The sequence below is a fragment of the Cervus elaphus genome, chromosome 31 (genome assembly GCF_910594005.1).
Source record: "Cervus elaphus chromosome 31, mCerEla1.1, whole genome shotgun sequence".
NCBI lineage: Eukaryota > Metazoa > Chordata > Mammalia > Artiodactyla > Cervidae > Cervus > Cervus elaphus.
In genome coordinates this window covers 34,062,210-34,073,954 of record NC_057845.1, presented here as the reverse complement: position 1 = coordinate 34,073,954, position 11,745 = coordinate 34,062,210, and the positions used below count along the sequence as shown (strand labels likewise).

The following is an 11,745-nucleotide window of genomic DNA, read 5'->3' as shown; positions in this document are numbered from 1 at the left end:
CAATAGTTTTCTACCTAACCCATTGCAAAAAAATCACATATTTTCCTCATTAATATAGCCACATATGTGTCCATAAACTTACAAACAGAAATATTACCAAATGATTACTATTAGAGTTGAATTTCAGTCCTAGAGATATACTACAAACTTGCTCCCGTGTGTGTGTATATATATATATATATTATATATATATATATATATATATCTTTTTTTTTTTCCTGAACCAATGATTCACTCTGTGACTTCTTGCTATTGGCCAAGTATTATTTTGCTAAGCCAATCCAACTTTAATGTTGAGTAAAATAATTAAGAATTCTCTGAAATAATTTAGTATTCAGATCTCTCTGTTTCAGCACTCATCACACAAAACACACGCACATACACACACACACAGAATAAGATTTCATGATGAAGCTAGTCTTTAGAATTTTTTTTTGCCGAATTTAAGAATGCCTTATTATATATAACCTACCTTTATGTCTTGCCAGATATCGTCCAAGCAAAAATATAGAACATAGAGTGACAAATACAACTACAGCCACAATTCCTCCTATTAGAGCATGATCAGGGCCAGTCTGGCCAGCCAGAGCATTGGGATCTTGAGAAAAGAGAAAAAATATTGTTTTAGTTAGTGTGATTTTAGACATGGAGTACATATCTGCGTTAGAATGAGTTGTTTTGGAAAGTAGCACATTAAAATAAAGTTTTTTTAAACCTGTATTACATCAATCATCTACTCAACAGATATTGAGCATATAAAATTTGACACACAAATTACCATTGCCACTGAGTTTACATTTTAAGGGAGAGACAGTAAAAAGTACACATAAATGATTTTCTATAGTTATATGCCTTTTCTTTCTCCTCTTCTCCACCTGAAAGTATGTGTATTTTTAAATGTGACAAACACAACTATATCATTTAAAAATACAATTATGCATAGGAAAGGCTGGGATTAGAGATTATAAAAATTATGCAAATATAAATATTATACAAATTATACAAATATTATTATTTTATACAAATACATTATACAAATGTTATTTAAAGCTGAGGAAACTGATGAACTCCCTAAGGGAGAGAGTCTAGATAGAGAGGAGAAAAAGTGAAAATTGAGACCTGAAAAGTTCCCATATTTAAAATCTGACAGAAGTTGCTTCCAGTAGAGTAGATTGAGAAGGAGAGAAAAGTGGGATAGGAAGAGATCCTGGTGCACAAACAGTAATTGATTAAAGGAAAGATCATTTTTTAAGGAGAGGGGGGTGTTACAAGCTGTGTTATATTATCGATTGAAGAAGGAAGATGAATACTCAACATTGAGGGTTAAATGTCTGTTGCACTCGTAGCTTTAAGGGAAGTGGTTGGAAAGATTAGATTACTGATATATTTTTATGTTCTGCTTTTGTTAGGATATTATAGGAAAGAGCTGAGCCTAGTAGAGGATGGCTAGTTTTCAAGCAGAAATAAAAAGATCAAAGGAAGCTCAGATGTGAGTGCTTAAAAGTTTGGAAAATCAACTATTTATAAAAGTTGCATAATAAGAGATAAAACTAAATGAAGTTTTGAGCAACAAAATATACTAAGGCTCAGCTCTGTTGCAAAAGTCAGATTGAGTATACTGCCTACCATCCACAATCTACAAGAGAGTTTCAGAGGGAGACAGGAAATAAATAAATTAGGTCTGGCAATTCTGCTTTCAAAAAGTCTTGAAATATGGTTATAGGTACAAGAATCTGACAAATAGATTAGGAGTCTACTTTGTTTTTAATGGAACTACTGTGCCAAAGAAGCACGTACTTAGTTAGAAAAGAAATAAAAAGAAAGAAAAGTCTGATAATTGAAACATCAAAAACTTCTAGACTCCCAAATGTGGTGAAAACAAGAAGTGGCCTATAAGACCTGTGTAGTCCCCATGACAGCATATGACCAAACACCCACTTCCAGTGTGGCCACAGAGCGTGACTGACAAGGCTGAACTTCTGTGAGACAGCCTTGGAAGAAGGCAAAAAGAATGATCAGAAGAGAAGCTAGTTTCTTTAGGGACTATAACTGTTGCCAAGGCAAAGGGAACTTTTCATGCCAGTCTGAAATATTTTCATAATAATTATGGATCAGTGACTACTCGGTGTTTCCCATTGTTCCTTATTTCCAAAAGAGAACATTTATACTAAGGAGGGTTTTTCCTGGAGCTTTCCTGGTAGCTCAGCTGGTAAAGAATTCGCCTGCAATGCAGGAGACGCCGGTTTGATCCCTGGGTTGGAAAGTTCCCCTGCAGGAGGGCATGGCAACCCACTCCAGTGTTCTTGCCTGGAGAATCCCCATGGACAGAGGAGCCTGGTGGGCTACAGTCCACGGGGTTGCAGTCGGACACAAACTGAGTGAGTAAACTCAGCACGGGGCTTTTCCTGACTCTTTCTATCACTGTATTTTGTGCATGGGGTGGAAAAGAGCACTGAAACGTGTTTTGGTTCATTTATCTCTGAGCCAATGCATCCAGAGACGATGAAGATAATTGTGCATATTTGAGGACCTTGATCATTGAGTTGGGTACACTAGTTTGCTGGGACTCTAGGTTATCTCTTGGACAGGGTAGGGCAATGGTTTATATGAGAAAAAGAAGGTAAAAAATATTTGGTGATCAGAAGGCTATTATGGGCAGAGATTTCCAGCTGCTAACAAATTTGCTTCCTTTATTTTTCAGTGTACAGAGCTAGACATTTACCAACTTCATTGGCAGTTGCATGTTAACCATACGATTTGTGATATAGACAGGTGAAAGAAGGCCCAGCGAATAAAAGTCTCCCACATGGAACCATCCAGAGTGATAGCAGGAGGTACGAGTTGAAAATAAAAGAACCACAAGAATAAGTCAGGTCATACGTCACTGAATCTCCACCTGGAAGAAAATTGTTGCCCAACTAATAATATAGGCATCATCAGACTGCTTGAGGGGAAAAGGAAAAGCTTTATTTTCAAACACTGAACACTAAAAAAAGTAAAATTGTTTCAATAGCTGTTTGTTAATTTAGCTTTCTATTACACAGGAGCAAAATATAAATCTGCCATGCCTCTGAATATCCTATTCCTAGCTTAGATATATCAGAATTAGTTTCAAATTCCACCTCCTGCTCAAGTTCCCAAATACAAATAGTCATAAATTAGGTCCATTTTATTTGCTGAATATCTCTCAGAACTGAGCACCTTTTTGGGAGCTGAGAAATCACTCTTGCTAGTACATCTGTGCTTGTCTTCTTTCCTGAAGGTAGGTTCTGAGAAGTGGTATTGCTGGATCAGAGAATGTAAGCATTTTAAAAGAATTTTGATAAACATTGCCAAATTACATTGTAGAAAAATTGTATAAATTCATCCTTCACCAATGCCGCATGAATTCCCATATAGTATTAGCAGCAGATACTCCAGGAGGTGCAGGGGTAAACAATTTGCCTGCCAATGCAGAATACGCAAGATATGTGGGTTCAGTCCCTGGGTTGGGAAGATCCTCTGGAGAAGGAAATGTCAACCCGCGCCAGTATCTTTGCCAGGACAATCTGATGGACAGAGGAGCCTGGCAGGTTACAGTTCACGGGGTCACAAAGGGTCAGACACATACTGAGCACACACACACACATACTATAATTAAATAAAAAATTGTCTCGTGTAATATTGAAGTGTTAAATATTTAGTATTATTAAATTATAAGTTAACATAAATGTGTCTAAATATATATATTTCCTACATTACTGCATTAATTTTGTACTGTTTATTTATGAAATCTATTTTCCATTCAAAATTTCTGTTTTAATGGCTCTCTCCATAAGAAAGATGAACATTTTAAGCAGCTTATTTTTATATACCTTCATTTTATGGTCTTTTCATCCATAGATACATCTTACAATTTTATGTAATCAAATCTATCCAAGTTTTGTATTATGATGTCTGACTTGTGGATCCTGACTTGAAATGCTTTTGCCATGATAATATTATACACATAAGGATTTCTGTTATCATCTAATACTTTTATCATTTTATTTTAATCTATCTAAAATGTATTTTGGTCTGTGATTTGAGGCTGAAGCATACAATATGACTTTAATTCTTCTGTGACAGACAGTTGTACCCCACATTATTTCTTTCATCAACATCTTTGTCACTTACCATAAACTAAATGTCTACCTATTTTGTGTGTTTCTGCATCTTCTTGTCTATTTTATGTGAGGGATCTATATATATGCAATCCTATGCTAATACTGTAGTTTTTTAAAAATCGTTCTGCTGTCTTGGAGAAGTCTCAGGTCAGAATATTTTTGAAAGAAACAAAAATACAACAGATTGCTTATTGGAATTGTACTGATTTACAGGTAGATTTCTTTTATATGGGCTTCCCTGGTGACTCAGTTGGTAAAGAATCTGCCTGCTATGCAGGAGACCCAGGTTCACTCCTTAGGTCAGGAAGACCCCCTGGAGGAGAGGAAATGCTAACCCACTCCAATATTCTTGCCTGGGAACTCTCATGGACAGAGGAGCCTGGTGGGCTACAGTCCATGGAGTTGCAAAGAGTTGGACATGACTGAGAAGCTAACACTTTCACTTTCATTTTTCCTTTTATATAGTGCATTTTCCAGGATCATGGCATGACTCTTCAATTATTTAAGATTTTAGTGTCTTTTAGTAAATTGTATAGTTTTCTGATATAGGACCTACATATTTTTGTTAATGTTATTTCTCATTAAAAATATTATTTTCAGTATTTTGAAAGATTTTAATATTTTTAAATGTTATTACTTTTTCATTAAATTCAAGCCTTCTTTTTATTCCATTTATGGTTTTGTACTCTGTTTTCTAGAGCATTATATCTAGCATTTGTAAAGGTTATATTTTTCATTTTTACTTTCTCACCATCAAACTCACTTAGTTTTATATATTATTTTTCTGCTGAACTAGTTAGTACTTTGTGAACAGTAATGACAATTACATTCTGATTCTGATGATCTCAGAAATGCATCAACAATTTAAATAGACTAGCTGCAATCCTCCTTCTGACATTGTTTACTCTATTTATATCAATATCAAGAGTTACTTTTACAGTTTTTATTGATCTAAAATTAGATAAAAAAGATATTCATATCATCACCCCTTGATCATATGAAGCACACATCTTGTCAAAAGAAAATTTCATGATGACAGCATCTTTGATTCTTGAATATCTGAGAATTATTGTATTGTCAATAAACACTGAACTGGCTAAAGAATCCCTGTTTTTTATCTTTTTGAATTAATAATAATGAAAAACAAATTGTCATTGTCAGTATTTTGACAATTTGTTTTGACTCCCTTTCCTACCAAATAACTCAGAAATCATTTGCCACCTTCTCCTCCAAGGCAAATCTGAAATTGTTGACTTTTTTAAGTGACCTGCATTTTTCACATTATTGCTATTGCAATATTTGGGTTTTGTTCCACTATATTTGGATATTTTAGCTGAATATATTTTGTGGTTTGTCTTTAGTCAGAATTTTGCTTTACTTACAAACATACTTTTTTTATTAAAATCAGTTAAGATCATTTGCTTTAGACTTATGAATTTTTTCTTCTACTCTATTTTTGATTAACAACTGTTCTTTCCATTTCCTTTCTTGGAAAATCAAATTACACACTGGTAGAAGTTTTAATATAAAATAAAAATAAAAAAATAAAAATAAAATTCCATATTTTATGCTGCATGTATGTCTTCCCCTCTTTCCTATTTTAAAAACCATTTTACTAATTTTATGTTTTGCTTTATCATGTTTTCCAAGCTTATTATCTGTTTAGATGATTTTACTTTCTATCACAATTTTTCCTTGTTACTTCCTAAAGGATTTTGTTCTGACTGACTTTGGTTTATCTACACCATCTATTTAATATCACCCTGTTTTTACATAGTAGATATTTTAACCAGTTTTATATGATTGACAAGAAAAAGTGATAGTTTGACAATATTTTCCTCATTTTAGTATAATAATTCTATTTAAATATCTGGGAAAATGATTTTTCTTGGTGAGCATGTATTATTTCTCTTATTGCATTCATTTTTCATGGGATGCAGATTGAATTTTGAAATTCTGTTTACACATCATTGCATTTTCTTTTCTTATTTTCACTCTTAATGTTGACATGTTCAGAAGAGGGATTCTCTTTCCTGAGGCTGGTGTTCATTCTTGGTCAGCTGTAATGCCGTGGACCACTGCAGCTACAAAAATGATTTTTTTAACTGATAGATGAATCATATGACATCTGTACCTAGTGAATGGTTTGAAGAAAGAGCCCTGAGATGTAGATCACTCTTTGTGAAAGATTTCATTGATTTTAAACACTTTTGCTTAAAATCTTCACTTTCATAGTAAAGTTTCAGATAACATGTAATCCTTCACCCCTTTTTTTTACAATTTATACAAAAAAAACTTGATAGATTAGAATTCATTTTAAATCAATTAAAATTTATTATGTTCATTATTGAATATTTTCACTGCTTTCAAATGCTTTTATATAAATAGAAATAAGGCAGAAAAAAACATAATATTTATATATATTTGACCCTACTGATGAGTGTTCTGCATATACTTTTATAATCTATAAAAGAAAGCTTTCAACCTTTAGCCTTCATCTCACAAACAAAATAAGTCAACATATAGTCCTAGGATTTTTAAGATTTCAAAGTTAGTAGTTACAGAGACTGCTACTTTGCATGTCTACTTGTAAATGTAGTTTTTCAAGCTAACACTTTTGGTTATGCTCTTTATTTTTCCCCCATAACTGTTAAACTAAAAGTCTATCCTTAATTTCTATTTTTAGCAACTGAAACAAGTGATTGAGACTGAGGATCAAATAAATATCACTTGAGCAAGGCAGAGATAATATGTAACAGAAATGGCTAAGTCTCAGTGGGAATCTCTCATACATCCTCTCTCTCATGCCTCTCCTACTGTCATAGCAATAAAAAGATGAAGTATAACCTTCTGAAGTTTCTGTATAGGTTTTAGAGTCTGTGTCATTATTCAGATAAAAATATCCTGTATCTTTAAAGACCATTATTCATCATCAAGCATTGACCTTAGGACTTGCTGGAGTTAGCCTGTTTTATATATATGTATATATATATATATGGTAGTCAGTAAATTCCAATAGATTTGGCAATATTTTAGAAATCTTTTCTACTTGAGACAATGCACAGAACATGAATATTGTGGAATTAAAACTTTCTGAGGAGTAAAACCCTGGAGATCCAGTGGTTAGGACTTCATGCTTCCACTGCAGTGGGCACTGGTTTGATCCTTGGTTGGGAACTAAAATCCCACAAGCTGCGCAGGAGAACCAAAACAACCCAAAAACAAACAAAAACTTTCTGAGCATCAAATCTTTCAGTTAGGGTCACTGGACTTTCAATAGAGGATTCCAAAGAGAATCAGGTTAAATAACAATATTTGTGATTAGTAATTTCTGGCATTTAGAAGAGTAGAAAATAACCTTAAAGTATAGTTATATTTAAAAATCATAAAATGGAGAAGTACTAAATTATGTGGGGATTCCCAGGTGGCTCTAGGGGTAAAGAACCCATCTGCCTCTGCAGGAGACTTAGGAGATGCTGGTTCTATCCTCAGTGGGAAGATCCCTTGGAGGAGGGCTTGGTAACCCACTCAAGTATTCTTGCCCAGAGTATCCCATGGACAGAAGAGCCTTGCAGGCTACAGTCCACGGGGTCACAAAGAACAGGCTTAGCACACACAGCCTGCACTAAATTATTTAATTACATCTCTAAAATCCTTGCTGGGGTTTTCTACCTTCATGTGTCTAGTCTGTCATGTTTTGTTCCTATGAATAAGAAGTGAAAACATGAAAGAATATCTAAGTTTCCAAGGTCAAGCAAGGAGAAAGTAAAAACACTGCACACATTTAAATCCAAGTATTAGAATTATTTTACAAAACATATTTTATTATACATGATTTTTCATTTTAATAAAATAGTAACAGAAATGAAAAATTTATGTAAATATTTTTAAATTAGGTTCTGAGACCATTTTTAAAAGAAAATGATCATCCTTATATAGTAAAATAAATGTTTTCAAAGACAAACTTGGATTATCAGTTATAATTTTTAAAACTGGTAAATCTTCAAGGACATACACTATAACAAGCATGTTAATTCATCTCTTTGTATTTGAAAAGACATTTTTATGTTTCTTTTCTTACTAAAATCTAATAAAAACTAACTACAAAATTGTTTAAACTTCAGAGTTTAGGACTGGAATTTAATTAAATATTGAAAAATAGAGTTGGAAAAGCTAGGATGACCAGAAAAGGATAAATTAGTGAGGAGAAGCAAATGCCTCTTATGCAAAAGTCACCAAATCTAGTTTCCTAGTAACAACTACCAGTGCCATGGAATGTCAAAATTTAAACAAAAGAAGAGTAGAATAAGTTTAAACAAAATATAATACTGGAATATAAGAGTCACTTGAACAATAAAGCCACTTCAGTTCATTTCATTCACTCAGTCATGTCCAGCTCTTTGCAACCCCATAGACTGCACTACGTCAGGCCTCCCTGTCCTTCATCATCTCCTGGAGCTTGCTCAAATTCATGCCCATCAAGTCGGTGATGCTATCCAACCAACTCATCCTCTGTTGTCCACTTCTCCTCCTGCCTTCAGTCTTTTCCAGCATTAGGGTCTTTTCCAAAAAGTCAGTTCTTCCCACTACGTGGCCAAAATATTGGAACTTCAGCTTATCAGTCCTTCCAATGAATATTCAGGACTAATTTCCTTTAGAATTGACTGGTTGGATCTCCTTGCAGTCCAAGAAACTCTCAAGAGTCTTCTCCAACACCACAGTTCAAAAGCATCAATTCTTTGGCTCTCAGCTTTCTTTATGGTCCAACTCTCACATAGATCTCACAATATAAGCCACTTTTGTTGATATTTTATGTTTGTTTTGGAGTTTATGTGTGCTCGATCACTCAGTCATGTCCTACTTTTGTTGACCCCACGGACTATAGCCCACCAGACTCCTCTGTCCATGGGATATCCCAGGCAAGAATACTGGAGTAGGTTGACATTTCCTCCTCCAGGGAATCTTCCAGGCACAGGGATCAAACTAACATCTCCTGCATCTCCTGCATTGGAAGGCAGATCCTTTACCACTGAGCCACCTGGGAAGCCATATATATATACACATGTTTATATATATATGGTATTTTGTTACAGCCTGCACTAATACAGAAACCGTAGTATGCTGTTTTTCATGTATTGGCTCAGTTGAATTATGTGGAAATTTAAGGTGATAGAAAATAGATTTGGGGAAGTCTGGAAATATATATTCCTCTCCAGCCAATGGCCTACAGACAGGTGGAACACCCAAGACTACACAGATCAATTCCTTTATGTGACCTACACGTAATTCAGGTGTGCGTTGTATTAGGGCTGCACTGAGTTACGTTACAAACCTTGCCTTCTCTGTGCTCACACACCAGTTTCATAGTGGTTAAGATGCAGTGAGTGATGTCAGTAATATCAGATGAAATCAGAATTGGGGTGACACTCTGTTGTATTATGTTGTACACAAATAGAAGGAAAGTGGTAAATTAAGCAGAAAAGTCAGTGAAATTTTTTCAAGTAGAAGATATTGTTCACAAACTCCTGGATTTACAAATCATTTACACCAAACCCCAGAGAACTTTCTACTATCAGATTGGCTCTGGGCAATTTTCTTAACCTCATCTTTAGAATGTGAATACTTCTTATTTTCTAGGATTGTCAAAGACTAAATGTGCTATCTTGCATACAGGGCTTAGAAGGATATCTAACACATTGTAATATAAGCACTACCTAAATGCTAGTTAAATGAGGGAGAAGAACTTAGAAAGTATAAACTTCTGTGTAGAAAACTACAAGTTTCTTTTTTCAGTTTTTAAAAAGATTATTTTAGGACTTTGACTTTATGCAGTAACGGTGAAGCATTCTAAGCTTCTGAATGTTTGAAAGATCGGGGGATAGAAATAGCAGATTTGTATAACATGAGAGCATGGATAAAATGAATCTTATGGGAGTCTGACGATGGAGAATTAAATGAGAGAATAATTTCTTGAATATTTAATCTGTGCCAGGTTCTGTGTGGCTTATTTTATTCAATACATGTAAGATGTTGACTTAGAGACTCATAATTATTGTTAATATAAAGATTGATAAACTCTGGAACAGCTTGCCTAAGCAAGTTTGGGGATTAATTTTTGAAGAGTTTTTTGAAATTATTATGAAAATTAGTTTTTAAGATGTGTCAGATGACTCCTATTTTGAGAACAAGAGTTTGTTGTGGTAATTTTTCCAGGCATTGTATCTTTTCACATAATTTCATTCTCTTTTCTTTGGTCATGAAGAGGAATTCAATGCCTGCCCATGCCAAATGCTCTTCCTGCTGGTGCATTCGTTCAGTGAGATAGTCTTCTTTCCCTTTAGTTATGCAAAGTCCGAACAACAGTGAGCAGTCTCCATGCCAATCAGCCATGAATTACTTTGTTCAGAAGCTTTTTATCTTGAATTAATTCACTTGCTTTAGTTTTATCTTCCCCCAAAGATATAAGGCTTCTTGAAGATAAAAGTTGGGTCTTACCAAAGCAAAGAGGAACTAAAGAGACCCTTGATGAAGGTGAAAGAGGGGAGTGAAAAAGCTGGCTTAAAACTCAACATTTAAAAAACCAAGATTATGGCATCCAGTCCCATCACTTCATAGCAAATAGATGGGGAAAAAAAGTGGAAACAGTGACAGACTTTATTTTATTGGGCTCCAAAATCACTGCAGATGGTGGCTGCAGCCATGAAATTAAAAGACACTTGCTCCTTGGAAGAAAAGCTATGACAAACCTAGACAGCATATTAAAAAGCAGAGACATAACTTTGCTGACAAAGCTCTGTATAATCAAAGCTATGCTTTTTCCAGTAGTCATGGTTGGATGTGAGAACTGGACCATAAAGAAGGCTGAGCAAAAAAGAATTGATGCTTTTGAACTGTGGTGTTGGAGAAGATTCTTGAGAGTCCCTTGGATAGCAAAGGGATCAAACCAGTCAAAACTAAAGGAAATCAACCCTGAATATTCATTGGAAGGACTAATGCTGAAGCTGAAGCTCCAATCCTTTGGCCACCTAATGTGAAGAACCAACACCCTGGAAAAGACCCCGATGCTAGGAAAGATTGATGGCAGGAAGAGAAGGGGGTGACAGAGGATGAGATGGTTGGATGGCATCATCAACTTAATGGACATGAGTTTAAGCAAACTCGAGGAGATAGTGAAGAACAGGGAAGCCCGGCTTGCTGCAGTCCATGGGGTCACAAGAGTTGGACACAACTGAGTGACTGAGCAACAGCGACACTCATAATATAGTTGGAGCAGCACTTTTACACAGTTCTTGAAACCAAGCAAATTGAGTGAACAGTAGATAATATTCAATACTTATACTGAGTTCCAGACAGAACTGAGATCTTTAGACACCAATTTGTTCTGCTGACCAATAGATGGCCACTCTCATGGTATTAAATTATTTGTTTAAATATAATAATTCTGCTGATATCTAAATATTTTAGAGATTAGTGCTTAGCAATAATGACGCATCTAGATTTGTACCTAATGCATTGGATAATTTGATCCTAACATAAACTAGAATATTGTCATGCACTTAAGATTCTACTTTCCCCACTTAAATATAATAGTACTGCTTCA

The 11,745-nt window shown here is 34.7% G+C and overlaps 1 protein-coding gene across 5 annotated transcripts in view; it reads right to left on the bottom strand.

Annotated features, from left to right (window-relative positions):
* CADM2 (cell adhesion molecule 2) overlaps window positions 1-11,745 on the bottom strand; it is a 1,201,425-nt gene that overhangs the window by 8,029 nt on the left and 1,181,651 nt on the right. For all 5 annotated transcript variants that reach the window (XM_043892917.1, XM_043892915.1, XM_043892916.1 and 2 more), the window contains one exon: window positions 473-598. In XM_043892917.1, coding sequence (XP_043748852.1) covers window positions 473-598 — 126 coding nt within the window. The remainder of the gene's footprint in view (window positions 1-472; window positions 599-11,745) is intronic.